This window comes from Salvelinus alpinus, chromosome 2 (assembly GCF_045679555.1).
Source record: "Salvelinus alpinus chromosome 2, SLU_Salpinus.1, whole genome shotgun sequence".
Classification (NCBI taxonomy): domain Eukaryota; kingdom Metazoa; phylum Chordata; class Actinopteri; order Salmoniformes; family Salmonidae; genus Salvelinus; species Salvelinus alpinus.
Window position 1 is genome coordinate 129,333,446 of NC_092087.1, and position 22,747 is coordinate 129,356,192.

At 44.2% G+C, this 22,747-nt stretch overlaps 1 protein-coding gene across 1 annotated transcript in view; it reads left to right on the top strand.

Moving 5' to 3' along the window:
- LOC139568775 (nidogen-1-like) overlaps positions 1-22,747 on the top strand; it is a 72,137-nt gene that overhangs the window by 20,999 nt on the left and 28,391 nt on the right. The window contains exons 2-9 of the mRNA XM_071390855.1: positions 2,190-2,492; positions 2,919-3,151; positions 3,433-3,980; positions 10,889-11,029; positions 11,259-11,510; positions 13,080-13,280; positions 14,862-15,095; positions 22,070-22,207. Coding sequence (XP_071246956.1) covers positions 2,190-2,492; positions 2,919-3,151; positions 3,433-3,980; positions 10,889-11,029; positions 11,259-11,510; positions 13,080-13,280; positions 14,862-15,095; positions 22,070-22,207 — 2,050 coding nt within the window. The remainder of the gene's footprint in view (positions 1-2,189; positions 2,493-2,918; positions 3,152-3,432; positions 3,981-10,888; positions 11,030-11,258; positions 11,511-13,079; positions 13,281-14,861; positions 15,096-22,069; positions 22,208-22,747) is intronic.

Below are 22,747 nucleotides of genomic sequence, written 5' to 3' on the forward strand. Positions count from 1 at the left end.
TTTCAATGCTGCAGACATTTTTTGTACCCTTCCTCAGATCTGTGCCTCGACACAACCCTGTCACAGAGCTCTACGGACAATTCCTTCAACCTCATGGCTTGGTTTTTGCTCTGACATGTATTGTCAACTGTGGGACCTTATATAGACACGTGTGTGCCTTTCCAAATCACGTTCAATTAATTGAACTTGATTGGAGGTGGACTCCAATCAAGTTGTAGAAACATCTCAAGGTTGATCAATGGAAACAGGATGTACCTGAGCTCAATTTCGAGTCTCATAGCAAAGGGTCTGAATCCTTTTGTAAATAAGGTATTTCTGTTTTACGTTTTTCATACGTTTGCAAAAATTTCAAAAAATCTGTTTTCGCTTCATCATTAAGGGGTATTGTTTGTAGATAAATGAGGAAATGTTTTTATTCAATATATTTTAGAATAAGGCTGTAACGTATCAAAATGTGGGAAAAAAGTATGTGGACAACTCTTCAAATTAGAGGATTTGGCTATTTCAGCCACACCCATTGCTGACAGGTGTATAAAATCGAGCACAGAGCAATGCAATCTCCATAGACAAACATCGGCAGTAGAATGTCCTTACTGAAGAGCTCAGTGACTTTCAACGTGGCACAAGTCAGTTCGTAAAATCTCTGCCAGAGCTGACCCGGTCAACTGTAAGTGCTGTTATTGTGAAGTGGAAATGAAGTGATAGGCCACACAAGCTCACAGAGCGGGACTGTCGAGTGATGAAGCGCATAGCGCGTAAAAATCGATTGTCTTCGGTTGCAACACTCACTACCAACTTCCAAACTGCCTCTGGAAGCAACGTCAGCACAATAACTGTTAGTTGGACACTTCATGAAATGGGTTTCCATGGTCGAGCAGCCACACACAAGCCTTAGATCACCATGCGCAATGACAAGCTTTGGCTGGACTGGTGTAAAGCCCGCCTCCATTGGGAGTCTGGACCAGTGGAGATGCGTTCTCTGGAGTAATGAATCACGCTTCACCATCTGGCAGTCCAATGGACGAATCTGAGTTTGGTGGATGCCAGAAGAACGCTACCTGCCCGAGGGCACCAAAATGTAACGTTTGGTGGAGGAGGAATAATGGTCTGGGGCTGTTTTTCATGGATCGGGCTAGGCCCCTTAGTTCCAGTGAAGGCATACGTTTAGAATGTCACAGCATTCTAAACGATTCTGTGCTTCCAACTTTGTGGTAACACTTTTCTGTTTCAGCATGACAATGCTCTCGTGCACAAAGCAAGGTCCATACAGAAATGGTTTGTCGAGATCGGTGTGGAAGAACTTGACTGGCCTGCAATGAGACCTGACCTCAAACCCATCGAACACCTTTGAGATGAATTGGAATGCCGACTGTGAGCCAGGCCTAATCGCCCAATATCAGTACCCGACCTCACTAATGCTCTTGTGACTGACTGGAAACTGCAGCAATGTTCCAACATCTAGTAGTAAGCCTTCCCATAAGAGTGGATGCTGTTATAGCAGCAAAGGGGGGACCAACTCCATATTAATGCCTATGATTTTGGAATGAGATGTTCAACAATCAGGTGTACACATACTTTTGGTCATGTAGCGTATAAATAAAGCAGTCAGGCCTTGTCCAGTTTGAACTGTTCCTAGATCAGTAGGGGGAACCTCAGACATCTTTCACAATAGGGGGAGCAAGATACCCCATGTTCCCTGCGGGGAGGGGACGAGGCCTTAACTAATGTGAAGGAGGGGTCATGGCATGTTAAGATTTACAACTATTTTAACGAGGACCCTGACCGTGCTGTAAATCTGGATATTTACTTAACCGAGTTTGCAGCAGAAGAGGGTTCTCTTGAGCATGTTTGCATAGCTACAATCGCTTACCATTGTCAAAATTCCTGAGATTTCAATTCTAGTTGAAGTCATCATGATAAAATGAACTTTCTGAACCCCACAGCCGGTTATTCCCAGCAGTTTTGGGGTAAAAAGTGACAGGATCTCCGATTGTATCATGGACATTGACAATTGTGACCTCAACCACATTGTGGTTCAAAAACATCATTATCCAAAAAACCTATTTGAACTCTAGGCTATATTTAACTTTGGCGTTATGAGAAAAATATGAAGTTGCAGAAAATTCTGCAGAGAAATTTGCATCCATGTCTTTGCTGATGATAACACATCTGCGATAATCCAATCCCAGATCAACACCAATGGCTTTCTGGCAGTAGAAGAACCTAAGGTGGAGTCTGAGTACCTGGGAAAGATGCCTGCCAGCTTCGGAATGATAGCGGCTTTCCTCGGAGATCTGGACAACAGCGACGGAGTGGGGAAGGTGTACTACCGACAGGACAGCAGGCCCTCCGTGCTTCTCCGGACCACTGACCACATCAGCCAGGCATTCCCTCAGGACGACGAGATCAATCCCACCCACGCCTTAATCATCACATGGGAGAACATGGCGGCCCACGGCGTGCCTGGTCGAGGAGATGGGCTGGACAGAAAGGTAAGGAGGACCCTCATCGCATGGCCTAGATAGGGTCATGTTTATTTTGTGTCTTTTAAAATATGTCATTGGATATATTGAACAGTTGATAAACTTGTTTTAATGCCACATTGATATGGATAGCACTTGAAATTATAATTTGACACCATATTTTCTATCCACCTAATATGAAGTTGCCTAAAACACATACACTGTACAATGTAGTTACAGGTATGGAGGTACAGTATAATTAGAGTGATGTTACTCATGGTTACATAATCCTTCCAACTGTGTTACCTGTTTGCAGTTTTTGTGGTGGGCTACATAGACTTTTTTGTTACATATTTAGTTCACTCTACCAAGCCAAACTCAAAGTTAGTGCACTAAAGTAGTAATAGGGTGCTAGGACTCAGTTTCCCTCTTCTATCTTTTCTTTTTACCATGTAGAGAAACACCTTCCAGCTGGTGGTGGCGTCCATGGCGTCCGCCTCCTACGCCATCTTGTTCTACCCTAGGGAGGGGCTGCAGTACATCTCCACGCCTGTGGCGGGCCAGAGCGAGCCAGTCCACACCGGCTTCAGCCAAGGCCTGGTCCAGACCTGGTTCAGCTGGAGCAGCAGCCAGGGGCCCTACTACCGCATTGCCACCGACGACGAGGCGTCCGTCAGACAGCTCTCCGAGTAAGTTGATTGGTTGGTGGGTGGGCTGGTTGGTGGGTTCGTTGGGTTGGTTGATTGGTTGGTTGATTGGATTTCTATAATGGGCTTCCAGATGCTCCAAGAACTTAGGCGTAGTAAGTGTTGTTCATAGAAAACTTGGTTAGGTTTCTGTCATTATGTTTTGACCTGGTATTTGCATAGTTACATTGCATTATGGTAATTATGTAATGATTTCAATAACCTGACATATGCACAAAGCTTCTTCATAGAGGTAGGTCTCATGATGATCTGTCTTCCGCTAGGGAGACCAACTCAGGCAGGCGTGGTGTGTGGGTGTACGAGATCGGCACCTCCCCGATCTTCTCCTCCATCACCCCAGGCCAGGTCACCAACCTGTCCCCAGAGGAGGGCGTGGCAAGTGGGCAGATGGAGTCCGTGCCAGAGTTTCCACCCAGAAACACTGGAGAACAACAGGAGATTGAATTCCCTCCCTACGAGCACGAGGAGGAAGAGGAGACACCTGAACCGGAGCTGCCCCCAACTGTCCACCCGGTCCAGTACCAGCCCAGTTACCCTGTTGTCCCTGAGCCGCCCCAGCCCAGCTACCCTGAGCCGCCCCAGCCCAGCTACCCTGAGCCGACCCAGCCCAGCTACCCTGAGACGACCCAGCCCAGCTACCCTGAGGCGACCCAGCCCAGCTACCTTGACCCGATCGAGCCCAGATACCCTGAGCCGATCCAGCCCAGATACCTTGAGCCTGTCCAGCCGGCCCAGCCGCAGCCACCACGCTACGAGCCTCAAACCCCACAGGTGGTGGTCGTGGATGAAGATGATGACCTTGATGTTGACGGTAAGCCATGAAAGAAACAACAATTGAATCTGTGTCTGAAAATTGTGACCGGGAATAGAATCCTAGTCAAGATTGCCATGACAGAAACATTAGTTTAGTTTAGTTTTTTAGGATCCCCATTAGCTACTGCACATGCTGCAGCTACTCTTCCTGGGGTCCACATAAAACATACAAATACATGACAAAGTACGGAACAGTTTTAGACAAGAACAACATAAGATTACATTAAATAAAATAAATAAAAATGTAACTTAAAAAAAGAAGAAGTTATATATAGGAAAGACACCAAGAGACAACAAAAATACTATTTACACACTATTCATATTCATATTCATACAGTAAAGTTAAATTAGATGTTTAGAAAGAGGAGAGGCACTGTGATAAAATATATATATCTATTTTTTAAAGCTAAACTTGCTTTTTGCCTGAGTAACCTCTGGAGGCAGAGACCGATGCATTAAATCTGTTTTTGGTTTGGGTACCGTGAAGAAACCCATAGTGGCGTGTCTGGTGGGGTATGTACAGTGCATTCGGAAAGTATTCAGACCCCTTGACTTTTTGCATATTTTGCCTTGTTCTAAAATGTATTAAATCATTTTTGTTCCCTCATCAATCTACACACAATACCCCATAATGACTAAGCAAAAACAGGTTTATAGAAATTTTTGCAAATTTATTTAGAATAAAACACGGAAATATCACGTTTACATAAGTATTCAGAACCTTTACTCAGTACTTTGTTGAAGCACCTTTGACAGCGATTACAGACTCAACTCTTCTTGGGTATGATGCTACAAACTTGGCACACCTGTATTTGGGGAGTTTCTCCCATTCTTCTCTGCAGATCCTCTCAAGCTCTGTCAGGTTGGATGGGGAGCGTCTCTGCACAGCTATTTTCCGGTCTCTCCAGAGATGTTCATTCAAGGACATTCAGAGACTTGTCCCGAAGCCACTCCTGCATTGTCTTGGCTGTGTGCTTAGGGTCATTGTCTTGTTGGAAGGTGAACCTTCGCCCCAGTTTGAGTTCCTGAACACTCTGGAGCAGGTTTTCATCAAGGATCTTTCTGTACTTTTCTCCGTTCATCTTTCCCTCGATCCTGACTAGTCTCCCAGTCCCTGCCGCTAAAAAACATCCCCACAGCATGATGCTGCCACCACCATGCTTCGTAGTAGGGATGGTGCCAGGTTTCCTTCAGACGTGACACTTGGCATTCAGGCCAAAGAGTTCAATCTTGGTTTCATCAGACCAGAGAATCTTGTTTTGCATGGTCTGAAAGTCCTTTAGGTGTCTTTTGGCAAACTCCAAGTGGTCTGTCATGTATCTTTTACTGAGGAGTGGCTTCCGTCTGGCCACTCTACCATAAAGGCCTGATTGGTGGAGTGCTGCAGAGATGGTTGCCATTCTGGAAGGTTCTCCCATCTCCACAGAGGAACTCTGGAGCTCTGTCAGAGTGACCATCGGGTTCTTGGTCACCTCCCTTACCAAGGCCTTACAATCAACCCTTATCCCAGTCTGCTGTTCCCACATGCTTCAAGAGGGCCACCATTGTTCCTGTTCCCAAGAAACCTAAGGTAACTGAGCTAAACGACTACCGCCCCGTAGCACTCACTTCCGTCATCATGAAGTGCTTTGAGAGACTAGTCAAGGACCATATCACCTCCACCCTACCTGACACCCTAGACCCACTCCAATTTGCTTACCGCCCCAACAGGTCCACAGACGACGCAATCGCAACCACACTGCACACTTCCCTAACCCATCTGGACAAGAGGAATACCTATGTGAGACTGCTGTTCATCGACTACAGCTCAGCATTTAACACCATAGTACCCTCCAAACTCGTCATCAAGCTCGAGACCCTGGGTCTCGACCCCGCCCTGTGCAACTGGGTACTGGACTTCTTGACGGGCCGCCCCCAGGTGGTGAGGGTAGGTAACAACATCTCCACCCCGCTGATCCTCAACACTGGGGCCCCACAAGGGTGCGTTCTGAGCCCTCTCCTGTACTCCCTGTTCACCCACGACTGCGTGGCCATACACGCCTCCAACTCAATCATCAAGTTTGCAGACAACACTACAGTGGTAGGCTTGATTACCAACAACGACGAGACGGCCTACAGGGAGGAGGTGAGGGCCCTCAGAGTGTGATGTCAGGAAAATAACCTCAAACTCAACGTCAAGAAAAGAAAGGAGATGATCATAGACTTCAGGAAACAGCAGATGGAGCACCCCCCTATCCACATCGACGGGACAGTAGTGGAGAGGGTAGTAAGTTTTAAGTTCCTCGGCGTACACATCACGGACAAACTGAATTGGTCCACCCACACAGGCAGCATGGTGAAGAAGGCGCAGCAGCACCTTTTCAACCTCAGGAGGCTGAAGAAATTTGGCTTGTCACCAAAAGCACTCACAAACTTTTACAGATGCACAATCGAGAGCATCCTGTCGGGCTGTATCACCGCCTGGTACGGCAACTGCTCCGCCCACAACCGTAAGGCTCTCCAGAGGGTAGTGAGGTCTGCACAACGCATCACCGGGGGCAAACTACCTGCCCTCCAGGACACCTACACCACCCGATGTCACAGGAAGGCCATAAAGATCATCAAGGACAAGCACCCGAGCCACTGCCTGTTCACCCCGCTATCATCCAGAAGGCAAGGTCAGTACAGGTGCATCAAAGCAGGGACCGAGAGACTGAAAAACAGCTTCTATCTCAAGGCCATCAGGGCCAACATACTGTCTCAACTCCAGCCACTTTAATAATGGAAAAATTGATGTAAAAAATGTATCACTAGCCACTTTAAACAATGCCACTTAATATAATGTTTACATACCCTACATTACTCATCTCATATGTATATACTGTACTCTATACCATCTACTGCATCTTGCCATCTTTATGTAATACATGTATCACTAGCCACTTTAAACAATGCCACTTTTATATGTTTACATACCCTACATTACTCATCTCATATGTATATACTGTACTCGATACCATCTACTGCATCTTGCCTATGCTGTTCTGTACCATCACATTCATATATCTTTATGTACATATTCTTCATCCCTTTACACTTGTGTGTATAAGGTAGTTGTTAGGTTAGATTACTCATTGGTTATTACTGCATTGTCGGAACTAGAAGCACAAGCATTTCGCTACACTCGCATTAACATCTGCTAACCATGTGTATGTGACAAATAAAATTTGATTTGATTTCTTGGAGCTCTACGGACAATTCCATTGACCTCATGGCTTGGTTTTTGCTCTTGACATGCACTGTCAACTGTGGGACCTTATATAGACAGGTGTGTGTCTTTCCAAATCACGTCCCATCAATTGAATTTACCACAGGTGGACTCCAACCAAGTTGTAGAAACATCTCCAGGATGATCAACAGAAACAGGATGCACCTGAGCACAATTTCGAGTCTCATAGCAAAGGGTCTGAATACTTGTGTAAATAAGGTATTTCCGTTTGTAGTGTATGTAAATAGATTATACAATTAGTTCGGCATTTTCAACACACACGTTTCTTAAAAAGACTAGAAGAGAAGAAGCCAATTTCTCCTCAACCAAATCAAATAAAACTTTATTTGTCACATGCGCCAAATACAACAAGTGTAGACCTTACCGTAAAATGCTTACTTACAAGCCCTTAACCAACAGTGCAGTTCAAGAAGAGTTAAGAAAATATTTACCAAATAAACTAAAAAGTAATTAAAAGTAACACAATAACGAGGCTATATACAGGGGGTACCAATACCGAGTCAGTGTTAGAGGTAATTTGTACATGTAGGTAGGTAGGGGTGAAGTGACTATGCATAGATAATGAACAGGGAGTAGCAGCAGTGTATAAAACCAATGGAGGGGGGGGGCGGTCGTTGTAATATTCCAGTGGCCATTTGATTAATTGTTCAGCAGTCTTATGGCTTGGGGGTAGAAGCTGTTAAGGAGCCTTTTGGTCCTAGACTTGGCACTCCGGTACCGCTTGCCGTGCGGTAGCAGATAAAACAGTATGACTTTGGTAACTGGAGTCTCTGACAATTTTATGGGCTTTCCTCTGACACCACCTATTATATACACTTCCGTTCAAAAGTTTGGGGTCACTTAGAAATTTCCTTGTTTTTGAAAGAGAAGCAATTTTTTTGTACATTCAAATAACATCAAATTGATCAGACATACAGTGTAGACATTGTTAATGTTGTAAATTACTATTGTAGCTGGAAACGGCAGATTTGTTATGGAATATCTACATAGGCGTACATTGGCCACTTATAAGCAAACATCACTCTGTGTTCCATTGGCATGTTGTGTTAGCTAATCCAAGTTTATCATTTTAAAAGGCTAATTGATCATTGATCAGAAAACCCTTTTGCAATTATGTTAGCACAGCTGAAAACAGTTGTTCTGATTAAAGAAGCATTTAAACTGGCCTTCTTTAGACTAGTTGAGTATCTGGAGCATGTTGACCTGTTTAAAGGTCTTACTCACATCGGCTGCGGAGAGCGTGATCACAGTCGTCCGGAACAGCTGATGCTCTCATGCATGTTTCAGTGATACTTGCTTCAAAGCGAGCATAAGTTATTTAGCTCGTCTGGTAGGCTCCTGTCACTGGTTAGCTCTCAGCTGTGCTTCCTTTGTAGTCTGTAATAGTTTGCGAGCCCTGCCACATCCGATGAGGGTTGGAGCCGGTGTAGTACGATTCGATCTTAGTCCTGTATTTACTCTTTGCCTGTTTGATGGTTCGTCGGAGGGCATAGCGGGATCTTTTATAAGCTTCCGGGTTAGAGTCCCGCTCCTTGAAAGCGGCAGCTCTACCCTTTAGCTCAGTGCTGATGTTGCCTGTAATCCATGGCATCTGGTTGGGGTATGTATGTACAGTCACTGTGGGGATGACGTCATCGATGCACTTATTGATGAAGCCAGTGATTAATGTGGTGTACTCCTCAATGCCATCGGAAGAATACCGGAACATATTCCAGTCTGTGCTAGCAAAACAGTCCTGTATGCGTAGCATCCACGTCATCTGACCACTTCCGCATTGCGCGAGTCACTGGTACTTCCTGCTTTAGTTTTTGCTTGTAAGCAGGATTCAGGAGGATAGAATTATGGTTAGATTTGCCAAATGGAGGGTGGGGGAGAGCTTTGTATGCATCTCTGTGTGTGGAGTAAAGGTGGTCTAGAGTTTTTTTCCCTCTGGTTGCACATGTGACATGCTGCTAGAAATTTGGTAAAACGGATTTAAGTTTGCATGCATTAAAGTCCCCGGCCACTAGGAGCACTGCTTCTGGGTGAGCATTTTCTTCTTTGCTTATGGCCTTATAGAGTTGGTTGAGTGGGGTCTTAGTGCCAGCTTCGGTCTGTGGTGGTAAATAGACAGCTACGAATAATATAGTTGAGAACTCTCTTGATAGATAGTGTGGTCTACAGCTTATCATAAGGTACTCTACCTCATGCCAGCAATACCTCGAGACTTCTTTAATATTAGACATCGCGCACCAGCTGTTATTGACAAAAAGACACACACTCCCACCCCTCGTCTTACCAGACGTAGCGTCTCTGTTCTGCCGGTGCTTTGAAAATCCCTCCAGCTCTATATTATTTGTGTTGTCGTTCAGCCACGACTCGGTGAAACAGAAGATGTTACAGTTCTTAATGTCCCGTTGGTCGGACAATCATAATCGTAGGTCATCAATTTTATTTTCCAATTATTGCATGTTAGCAAGTAGAATTGATGGCAGTGGGAGTTTACTCGCTCGCCTACGGATTCTCAAAAGGCAGCCCTGTCACGTTCCTGACCTATTTCTGTTAGTTTGTTGTATGTGTTAGTTGGTCAGGACGTGAGTTTGGGTGGGCATTCTATGTTGTCTGTTTCTATGTTGGTTTAAGGGTTGCCTGGTATGGCTCTCAATTAGAGGCAGGTGTTTGGCGTTCCTCTAATTGAGAGTCATATTTAGGTAGGTTGTTTCACAGTGTTCGTTGTGGGTGGTTGTCTCCTGTGTCAGTGTTTGTCGCACCATACGGGACTGTTCGGTTTGTGTTGTACATCGTCATTTTATGTGTAGGCTATTTTCCCTGTTCGTGCGTTCTCGTGTTTAATGTAAGTTCGTCGTTCAGGTCTGTCTACTCCGTTTGTTGTTTTGTTAGTTTATAGTGAAGTTCGTGTTTTCGTCTTGTCTTTAATAAATATTATGTGTTCACAACCCGCTGCGCCTTGGTTCCCTCAATACTCCTCCTTTTCGGTTGAAGAGGAGGAGGACCACCGTTACAAGCCCGATCTGCTTCCTCTTTTCCTCCGTTTTTTTCTACGCGCAAATGACGGGGATCTGGGCCTGTTCCCAGGAGAACAAAATATCTTTCTCGTCTGACTCGTTAAAGGAAAAAGCTTCTTCCAGTTCGTGGTGAGTAATCCCAGTTCTGATGTCCAGAAGTTATTTTCGGTCATAAGAGACGGTAACAACAACATTATGTACAAAATAAGTTAAAAAATAAGTTACAAACAACGCATAAAAACAAACGGAATGTGGTTTTGTCTTCTTTTTGCGTACAAACGTGAAAGACTATCATGCATGTTGTTGATGTTAGTTATCCGTGTGCAGTTAGGGCAAGGCGTGCTGGTTTGTTTTGAGCTTCTTTGTTTTGAGCCATGCTGCTTTGTTTAACCGGCCTATGAAATTACACTCTTAGAAAAAAAGGGTTCTTTGACTGTCCCCATTGGATAATCGTTATTGATTCTAGATGGAACTCTTTTTGGTTCCCAGTAGAACCCTTTTGGGTTCGATGTAGGGTTCTTCAAAGGTTTCCCCTATGGGGACAGCCGGATAACCCTTTTATGTTCTAGATAGCAGCTTTTTTTTCTAAAATTGTATTTTTTCTAAGAATGTGGTTTGTCTTCTTTTTGGCAGTGTTTGCGTACAATTCGGAGACATGCGCCAGTAACAGGCAGAAGTGCTCGTCCTTCGCTGACTGTAAGGACTACACCAATGGCTACTGCTGCCACTGTAGGCCTGGTTTCTATGGCAATGGCAAGAACTGTGTGGCTGAAGGTAGGAGTAACCCCATACCCAAAGTACATACAGTATTTGTGTAATAAGGGTTAGGGCTAGCCTGCTACCTTAATTAATGAAATATGTGATATAAAGTATAAGAATGATTCAATATTTTATAAAGAATTGAAAACCTGATAATGCTTGACACACAGTCACACATCAGTTACATTTAAAGTTACATTAATTAAAATCAAATTAAGTTAGTTTCCTCACATTCCACACGCAGGTAAGCCCCAGCGGATGAACGGCAAAGTGAACGGCCGGGTGTTTGTGGGCAACTCGCCGTCGGCGCTGGATTTTTCCAACAACGACCTGCACTCGTACGTGGTGGCCAACGATGGGCGCGCTTACGTGGCCATCAGTACCATTCCGGCCGGCCTGGGACCCTCCCTGCAGCCCCTGTCCTCCCTGGGAGGGGTCATCGGCTGGGCCTTCGCTCTGGAGCAGCCCGGCTATGAGAACGGCTTCAGCATCATCGGTAAGAGCTGTTCGACGATTATCTTGCACATTGTGTCAATCTTGCACATTGTTGTGTCATTAAGAGTTGTTTTAAGGTAAGAGCTGACATTGGGTGAATCACAAAAGTGATTCATCGCTTCCTTGATTCATAACGAATCATAACGAGTTGAGAAAGTGCCATAGTGTCATTAAAAAGGCAGCAGTTGATTTGAATACATTAGGCTTTTCTCATGTGTGTTGGGTAGCATTTGGTTTAGCTTCTCCCTACATTGTAGCAAAGGTACCTGGGGCTTGGGGCTTTGTTGTGGTCTAATGAGATGTCCTTCAAAGACAGGTGTGAATGACCGCTGTGGGATTGCTGCTTAGGTCAACATTTATTCAAGTTCACTTTGATTAGCTTGATTTATTTGCTCTCTTCGAATGACAGTTTTTTTTTTATAGTCAGAGGCTATGTCCAAAATCTGCCTCACCTACTACTTACCTAAATGGCATACTGTGTATTGTAAGAATGTACTGTAAGAATGTACTGTTTAGTAAAAACAAATGCAGTAAACAACAAATATTAGCATACCTGGCTCATTCATACTGAGAATGTGTCATCTAATCCACAATTGCGTTGATTCCCGCCATTCGCTCATTTTGGTACGGCGCGTCTCCTCGGTTGATTATCAGCTGTTGTCAAACACACGTTGGTCTCGATAGACGATTCTATTCCTCAATAGTATGAAGCGAATTCTACTAGATTAAAAGCAGAAATGAGTATGACATCCTGGCATTTAAAGCATACAACATTTGGACATTTCACATATGTACTATAAAACAATTTTTGTTGCATACCCAAAATGCCTACTATTTAGAACCCAAGTAAGGGTATTCGGACACTGCCAATCTCTTTGCTCAGGGAAAGTAGATTCTCTACTGGCCTTTTGAGTGGTATACGTGGATGTTTGAGTGAATTGTGCCAAGTGATCAGGACTATCTTCCTCTTTTTGATACTCTCCTCAACAAGTTGAACTCCGCTTTAGTCTTCCACTTGGACATGATTTGTAGGTAGAACGATGATGAGGAAAATGATGGGGAATTTGTTCTGTGTTCCCGTTTTTGGTCAATCTTTCTACTTTTCGGCCTCAAAATGTTGCTCAAGCTCATTGCTTCCAGCTGGCTTCACTTCTTTCAAAATATTCCCCTTTGATGTGTAATGTTATTGGCTCCAGGGAGAACTAAAAGTAGGGGGATACACTCAAGGGTATGGGTGGGGATCTTAGGTACGGCTAGGTTTTGTGTTTCATCACATAATGGTTGAGGTTAACTTTTGGGCAAGGCAAGATGATCCTAGATTTGTGCTCAGGAGCTGATGGGTGGGGATCTTAGGTACGGCTAGGTTTTGTGTTTCATCACATAATGGTTGAGGTTAACTTTTGGGCAAGGCAAGATGATCCTAGATTTGTGCTCAGGAGCTGAAGAGAACCTATGAGTATTGGTTGTCTCTCTCTTCCCTTCTCCCACCCCCATCTCTGCTCACACACACACACGCACACAAACACCCGCAACCCCACCTTCACCCTCAACCCCCATTCTCCCCCTCCAGGTGGTGTGTTCTCCAGGCAGGCCGAGGTGACCTTCTTACCGGGCAACGAGAGGCTGACCATCAAGCAGGAGTTCAAGGGCATCGACGAGCACGACCACCTGGTGGTGAGCACCGAGCTGGAGGGCCGTCTCCCTGAGGTCCCACGCGGCTCCACTGTCCAGATCGACCCCTACAAGGAGATCTACCAGTATGGCAGCAACCGTAAGTCACGACCACAACCAATATAACTTGGAATGCAGACTTGGGGTCTATTCCATTTCAATTGAGTCAATTCAGGAAGTCAACTAAAATGATTTTGATCTCCTGAATTTAAATGGAATTGACCCCAATCCTGAAACTCGACACTGTCACAGTTTGTAGTACATCTAATCACATAAGAAAGGTCAGCATTAGTCCCAATGTTGTTATTAGTCAAAGTGCTCTTACGTGCGACCAGATAGTAGTCTTTCCTATTCTTTTCATGAAACACATTGTCTTGGAAACACTTTTGGCAGCAATTACAGCTGTGAGTCTTCTTGGATAACGTCTCTAAGAACTCGGCACACCTGGATTGTGCAATATTTGCCCATTTATTATATTTTTTTTTATTCAAGCTCTGTCAAGGTGTTGGGGATCATGGCTAGACAGAAATATTTAAGTCTTGCCATAGATTTTCAAGCAAATTTCAGTCAAAACTGTATCTTGGTAAGCAACTCCAGTGTAGATTTTGCCTTGTGTTTTAGGTTGTTGTCCTGCTGAAAGGTGAATTCCTCTCTCAGTGTTTGTTGGAAAGCAGAATGAACCAGGTTTTCCTCTAGGATTTTGCCTGTTATTAGCTCCATCCCGTTTCTATTTATCCTGAAAACTCCCCAGTCTTTGCCTCAAGAATACCCATACCATGATGCAGCCACCACTATGCTTGACAATAAGGAGGCAATTACTCAGTGATGTGTTGTGTTGGATTGGCACCAAACATAAGACTTTCCATTTAGGCCAAAAAGTATATTCCTTTGCATGCTTTTATTGCAGTAGTATGTTATTGCCTGGTTGCATACAGGATACATGTTTTGGACTATTCTGTATTTATTTTGCACATTTGTATTGTTAATTTAAGTCATTATTGTGGAGTCACTACAATGTTGTTGCTGCATCCTCAGTTTTCTCCAATCACAGCCATTTAAAATCACCAATCACCAATGGCGTAGTTTCCTTCCTGTCCTGCAGCTCAGTTCAGAAGGATGACTGTACCTTTGGTGTGTCTGGGTGGTTCAGTACATCATCCACAGCATGCTTATTACTAGGCCATGCTTAAAGAGATATTCAATGTCTGACTTGTTATTGTTACCAATCTACCAACACTGCCCTTCTTTATAAGGCTTTGGAAAAGCTCTCTGGTCTTTGTAGTTGAATCTGTGCTTGAAATTCAGCACTTGACTGAGGGACCTTACAGATATTGTATGTAGAGGAAGGGGTAGTCATAAAATATTAATGTCAACCCGTATTATTTCATACAATGTGATTTGTTAAGCCACATTTGACTCCTGAACTAATTTAGGCTTGGCTAAACAAAAGAGGTGAATTCTTCTGCAACAACTATACTCTAGTTCTAGTATTAATTAGAAAAAATGTGTTACATTTTCTTTTCACTTTGACATTATGGACTGTTTTGTCTAGATCAATGACAAAAATCCCACTTTGTAACGCAACAAAATGTGAAAAAAAACAAGGGTGGTGAATACTTATGATACCAACTGTATATGGACGTTCAATGTAGTAACACTCCATTTTCCATATTCTCTTCAGTGATCACCTCCTCCTCCAACCGCGACTACACCGTGAGCCTACCGGATGGCAGTGTCCAGACCAAGACCTACCAGTGGCGTCAGACCATCACCTACCAGAGCTGTCCCAATGACGAGGAGGTCAGGGCCGTGCAGTCTACCCAGCAGCTCAGCGTCGACCAGATCTTCGTCATGTACGACTCGGGCAACCAGCTGATCCGCTACGCTATGAGCAACAAGATCGGCTCCATCCACAGTGAGTAGAACCCCTTGTGTTACTGCTAATCTTTGTTCATGTTCTCCTATAATGTTATGCTAACCTTGTGCTTATGTTCTGCTAGTTGTGTTCACGTTCTTCTAATGTTCAGCAAATGTTCTGCTAGTTCCGTTAACCTTCTGTTGATATTCTGCCAATGTTCTGGTAACCCTCTGCTAACAGGATTGGGCCCATCCTCAGTGAGTGTAGCCTATCATGTAGATACTGATAATCATCAGCTAAAGTTGTGCTAATGTTCTGCTACCTTTCTGCTAAATTTCCCGCTACATAAATCATCAAGGAACTCACCAGGTACAACCCTAAATCTGTAAACATGGGCACCCTCATAGATATTATCCTGACCAACTTGCCCTCCAACTACACCTCTGCTGTTTTCAATCAGGATCTCAGCGATCACTGCCTCATTGCCTGCATCCGCTATGGGTCCGCGGTCATACGACCACCCCTCATCACTGTCAAACGCTCCCTAAAACACTTCTAATCGACCTGGCCCGGGTATCCTGGAAGGATATTGACCTCATCCCGTCAGTTGAGGATGCCTGGTCGTTCTTTAAAAGTAATTTCCTCACCATCTTAAATAAGCATGCCCCTTTCAAAAAATGTAGAACTAAAAACAGATATAGCCGTTGGTTCACTCCAGACCTGACTGCCCTTGACCAGCACAAAAACATCCTGTGGCGGACTGCAATAGCATCGAATAGTCCTTGCGATATGCAACTGTCCAGGGAAGTCAGGAACCAATACACGCAGTCAGTCAGGAAAGCAAAGGCTAGCTTTTTCAAACAGAAATTTGCATCCTGTAGCTCTAACTCCAAAAAGTTCTGGGACACTGTAAAGTCCATGGAGAACAAGAGCACCTCCTCCCAGCTGCCCATTGCACTGAGGCTAGGTAACACGGTCACCACCGATAAATCCATGATAAACGAACATTTCAATAAGCATTTCTCTACGGCTGGCCATGCTTTCCTCCTGGCTACCCCAACCCCGGCCAACAGCTCCATCTCAATGGTCATCCCCAAAGCCAACACCTACTTTGGCCGCTTTTGCTTCCAGTTCTCTGCTGCCAGTGACCGGAACGAATTGCAAAAATCGCTGAAGCTGGAGACTTATATTTCCCTCACTAACTTTAAACATCAGCTATCTGAGCATCTACCGATCGCTGCAGATGTACATAGTCCATCTGTTAATAGCCCACCCAATCTACCTACCTCATCCCCATATTGTTTTTATTTACTTTTCTGCTCTTTTGTACCAGTATCTCTACTTGCACATCACCATCTGCTCATTTATCACTCCAGTGTTAATCTAATAAATTGTAATTACTTCGCTACTTTGGCCTATTTATTGCCTTACCACCTCACGCCATTTGCACACACTGTCTATAGACTACTGTATATAGACTTTCTTTTTTTCTATTGTGTTATTGACTGTATGTTTGTTTATTCCATGTGTAACTCTGTGTTGTTGATTGTGTCGCACTGCTTTGCTTTATCTTGGCCAGGTCGCAGTTGTAAATGAGAACTTGTTCTCAACTAGCTTACCTGGTTAAATAAATGTAAAAAAATAAATACTGTATGGCTTATCCTCTATGTTTGGCTGGATGTGGCTGTAAGACCGACACATGATGCTTAAATTTAAATGATGGTGGAAGCCCTGTGTGGATTTGAAAAAATTGATTTGTATGATCGATGTTAGTAATGACAGGCAAACAGGAGTACCAAGAAGGACAATCAAGGCAAAATAACATTGTTGTGGATGAAATCCCAGTCTCCACACAAGACCTGAACGGAGTCTGAGGAGAAAGTGAGAAAAATAATCGATGACAAGCTGCAGATAGATCAGAAGAAGATTGAGGTGGAGTGTGCCCACAGGATTGGAAAACCTACCTCTGGCCCAGGTGACAGACCCAGGTCAATAGTGGTAAAGTTCCTGAGGTACAAAGACAAGGTGGTTGTTATGGAGAGGAACCAACATCTTCCTCAACGAGGACTACTCTGAAACTGATCCCAGCTATGAAAGCTGCCAGAGAGCGTGGGGACATTGCGTACATCTGTAACCACAGGCTCATTGTTCTCCCACCCAAAAGCCTGGAAGGGGTGAGAGAACCAAGCAGATGGGTTCATAGCCTAACCCCTGCATCCTGATTGACGGCATGCTTTGTTTGTGGTTTCCCATATTATGTCTATCTCTAATAAGCTACACAGGAAAGGGCAATAAATAGTCCATATTACTACATGCAGCCTAAGAAATATGATTTGTGAAATCAATAACCTGCTAATCTCAGGTAGCATTCATACACTACATGACCAAAAGTATCTGGACACCTGCTCGTCGAACATCCCATTCCAAAATCGTGGGCATTAATATGGAGTTGGTCCCACCTTTGCTGTTTTAGCAGCCTCCACTGTTCTGGGAAGGCTTTCCACTAGATGTTGGAACATTGGTGCAGGGACTTGCTTCCATTCAGCCACAAGAGCATTAGTTAGGTCGGGCTCTGATGTTGGCCGAATAGGTCTGGTTCACAGTTGGCGTTCCAATTCATCCCAAATGGGGTTGAGGTCAGGGCTTTGTGCAGGCCAGTCAAGTTATTCCACACCGATCTCGACAAACCATTTCTGTATGGACCTCGCTTTGTCCACAAGGGTATTGTCATGCTGAAACAGGAAAGGCCCTTACCCAAACTGTTGCCACAAAGTTGGAAGCACAGAATCATCTAGAAGGTCATTGTGTGCTGTAGCGTTAATAGTTCACTTCACTGGAACTAAGGGGCCTAGCCCAAACCATGAAAAACAGCCCCAGACCATTATTCCTCCTCCAGAAAACTTTAAAGTTGGCACTATGCATTCAGGCAGGTAGCGTTCTCCTTCTCCTGACATCCGCCGAATACAGATTTGTCCGTCGGACTGCCAGATGGTGAAGCATGACTAATCACTCCAGAGAAAGCATTTCCACTGCTCCAGAGTCCAATGGCGGCAGGCTTTACACCACTCCAGCCGACGCTTGGCATTGCGCGATCTTAGGCTTGTGTGTGGCTGTTCGGCCATGGAAACCCATTTCATGAAGCTCCCGACAAACAGTTCTTGTGCTGACGTTGCTTCCAGAGGCAGTTTGGAACTTGGTAGTGAGTGTTGCAACCGAGTACAGACAATTTTAATGCGCTGCATACTTCAGCACTTGGCAGTCCCATTCTGTGAGCTTGTGTGGCTTACCACTTCACAACTGAGCCGGTGTTGCTTCTTGACGTTTCCACTTCACAATAACAGCACTTACAGTTGACCGGGGCAGCTCTAGCAGGGCAGAAATTTGACGAACAAGGTGGTATCCTTTGACTATGCCAAGTTGAAAGTCTGGTGTGGCTGAAATACCCAAATCCACTAATTTGAAGGAGTGTCCACATACTTTTGTTTATATAGTGTATATTAGCCATCACTTAGACTCACTTAGTTAATTCATTTGTCAACACAGCAGCAGCAATACAGGGATATTAATATCCATAGGACAGACATGAATACATATAGGGGAGGTGTCTCTGTATACAGTGCATTCGGAAAGTATTCAGACCCCTACCCTTTTCCCACATTTTGTTATGTTACAGCCTTATTCTAAAAGAGATTGACATGTTTTCCTCATCAATCTACATACAATACCCAATAATGACAAAGTGAAAACAAGTTTAGAAATGTTTGTAAATGTATTAAAACAAAGAAACAGAAATACTTTATTTACATAAGTATTCAGACCCTTTGCTATGAGACTCAAAATTAAGCTCAGGTGCATTATGTTTCCATTGATCATCCTTGAGATTGGATATGGTTTGGAAAGGCACACAACTGTCTATATAAGATCCCACAGTTGACAGTGCATGTCAGGGCAAAAACCAAGCCATGAGGTTGAAGGAATTGTCCGTAGAGCTCCAAGACCGGATTGTGTCAAGGCACAGATCTGGGGAAGGGTAGCAAAACATTTCTGCAGCATTGAAGGTCCCCAAGAACACAGTGGCCTACATCATTCTTAAATGGAAGAAGCCTGGAACCACCAAGATTCTTCCTAGAGCTGGCCGCCCGGCCAAACTGAGCAATCAGGGGAGAAGGGCCTTGTAAGGGAGGTGACCAAGAACCCGAAAGTCACTCTGTCAGAGCTCCAGAGTTCCTCTGTGGAGATGGGAGAACCTTCCAGAATGACAACCATCTCTGCAGCACTCCACCAATCAGACCTTTATGGTAGATTGGGCAGATGGAAGCCACTTCTCAGTAAAAGGCACATGACAGCCCGCTTGGAGTTTGCCAAAAGGCACCTAAAGGACTCTCAGACCATGAGAAACAAGATTCTCTGGTCTGATGAAACCAAGATTGAACTCTTTGACCTGAATGCCAAGCATCACGCCTGGAGGAAACCTGGCACCATCCCTACGGTGAAGCACTGTGGTGGCAGCATCATGCTGTGGGGATGTTTTTCAGTGGTAGGGACTGGGAAACTAGTCAGGATCGAGGGAAAGATGAACGGATCAAAGTACAGAGAGATCCTTGATGAAAACCTGCTCCAAGCACTCAGGACCTCAGACTGGGACAAATGTTCACCTTCCAACAGGACAACGATCCTAAGCACGCAGCCAAGACAATGCAGGAGTGGCTTCAGGACAAGTCTCTGAATGTCTTTGAGTGGCCCAGCCAGAGTCCGGACTTGAACCTGATCGAATATCTCTGGAGACCTGAAAATAGCATGGCAGAAACTCCCCAAATATAGGTGTGCCAAGCTTGTAGCGCCATACCCAAGAAGACTCAAGGCTGTAATCGCTGCCAAAGGTGCTTCAACAAAGTACTGAGTAAAGGGTCTGAATACTTATGTAAATGTAATATTTCATTTTTTTAAATACATTTGCAAAGAAATCTATCAACATGTTTTTGCTTTGACATTATGTGGTATTGTGTGTCGATTGATGAGTGATTTTTACGAGGGGTAACGTAACAAAATGTGGAAAAAGTCAGAGCCAAATTCCAGTGAAGCTCAGAGAGGATGTCTTGCCTAAAGTTGTTCTGGTGTTGTGGTTGCAGTTTCACCCGCCTCATCTAAAGCCTCTTCTTTTGGGGTGCTGCTATTGGCCACCAAGTGCTAACATTATCCGGATAATATGTGTGCAATGCTTGATAGCGTATATGATGTTAACAGAGAGGTCTATTTTCCCGGGTGACCTAAAAAATATCGGTTTTCATCAAGTTGTCCACTCAAGAAGAAACTGCTTACTGTAACCAATGCCTGTAATCTGCTTCAGGTTATTAATCAAGCTACCAGGGTGTTTACAAACAGTACAGAAACTACTGTATATCACCCACGTGTATTGATTATATTTTTGTAATGCTGCAGAACTTTGTGCTAAAGGTGCATCCACACCCATTGGATGTAGTGACCACGATAAAATAGCTGTCTCCAGAAAAGCTGAAGTTCCAAGGCAGGGCCTAACATAGTGTTTAAGAGATCATACAACATTTTTGTAGTGATTCCAATGCTGAAGATGTAAAGAAGGTTGATTGGTCAAATGTGTGTAATGGGGAGCGTATGAAAGTGTATTCTTATTTTGTGACTGGTGGATGCTGCTGTGTGTGAGTGTGGTGTGGCGGATGGAAATGGAAATGCAAAACATGCCTTCACTGGAAGAATTGTAGCCTTTCCATTGTCGTTTTCGTTGCACTTGCATTCAGTAGCATCTATGAATCACATTATTATTATGACACGTGTTGACGTCAAACGGGAAAACCAAAGACACCGGTGGTTCCTAATGATTCTTGCTGGTGTTTACAGGACAGCTGGTTCTAAGAGACTAGGATCAGGACCTGCGATTGTAACAGTATACATTTTCCCAACAGATTCTTCTGTCTCTACTCATACGTGTGTCTTCTTTAGACATCTGGGGGTTGTTGTTACCACTCATTTCTTGTCTCAATGGACCCTCGTATTACATACATTTCTCGTCAAGAGCATTTGAATTCCTGTCTATACACAGTATGGAATGTCGAGCCAAAAGAATAGTAATTATCTGTTGAGTAACATTATCTGTAGGTAAACCAAAACCTTGTGTTGTTGTATTTCCTCAGCTGGCCTTTCAAAGACACCCAAATCCTTGACAGGGTAAAGGTTAACGGCTAAGGTAAACAAGGGGCTGTGCGTCAGTTCACACAAGGTTATTTACTGCAGGTAGGAGGTGTAAGAAGAAGGGGGAGAGTGGGGGAGGGCAAGAGGAAGGCACCGGGAGAGGGGTGAAGGTACATAGGGGATGGGGTGGCGGTCAGGGGGCCGGGGGTAGGTTATGCAAGCAAACTTGACTCAGCTGGAGTTTATTGGCAAAAGTGTAACATCTGTGCCAAGTTTCCTGTGAGGACGCAATGGGGTCTGGAGGAGCAGGGACTTCAAACATGCCCCCCCCCCCCCCCCCCCAATAAGCAGCTGTCTGATAAGCGGTCTGCATGTCCCTTCTAACAGCCAGGAGAGGTGTCTTACATGCCTGTGTCTTCAAAACTGAGACATTGTGTGTTTGTGTGTGTGATGTCACGACATCTTGTTCAGATATTCCACAGCGTAAGCCATTTCCAACAATAACTAACGTGAGGGTTACTAGGAGTCTATTCATTTCAGGTTCTAGTACTATACTGTGGCTTTTCAGACTGAAGTATCCAAAGACTGAAGTAACTCCAAAGTAGAACTCCCCTGATCCCTTGATTTACAAAATCCATAATCTGAAAACAGCCACACAAAAGCCTTACTGAAGGACTACATGTAGCCTATAACTGAATTGCTGTTTGTCCAACCAATTGGTCCCTACCATGTTTACTGCAACTATTTTGCTTAAATTCTAGCTATAACATCAGAACTAACCCTGAACTAGGCATTGATGGCATCACCCACTAACACGGAACCCACTGCTGCCCCTCAAGAGAATGGACGTTTGTTTTGATTGACAGGTGGCCCACCAGAGCAGAACCCATGTTTCACCGGCAGACACGGCTGCGACACCAACGCCGCCTGCAGACCCGGAGAAGGCATCCAGTTCACCTGCGAGTGTTCCACTGGTTTCACTGGGGACGGACGTCAGTGCTATGGTAGGGGCCCTGCACACTATACACATCAGCTTAAACCTACACCAGCTGATGCATAAGGGACATGGGGAATAGTCTATTGAAGTTTGGGTTCTACTTCATTTAACCTATTTACCTGGAAATTCACTAAAGAATGCGTGGTAGTAACTTTATTACTTCATTATCTAATAAACTTATCGGTTTCATAGGGATTCTTTGAAATAAAGAGTACTTTATTTCCTTAAACAATTTCAGTAGCAGAGCATACCAATTGTAGCAATTTTTTTGAATAAATACTAGCTGTAATAGGACTAAAAGTGAAGTTTCCCTAGACATTGATCTTCGGTCAGTTTAGCAATTTCCCCACTACGGATTGGGGGAAGGTTAGGATTGGGCGAGCTGATCCTAGATCTGTACATTTGGTGTGAAAACAGCTCATTACCTTTCATGACTGATCTTCATAAAAAAATTGTTAATATTAGTAAGATGGCATCTTCATAGTAGTGGGGATGATATTGCATTTGGCTTATTTTGCACTTTCTAAGAACTCAGAGACGCTTTACA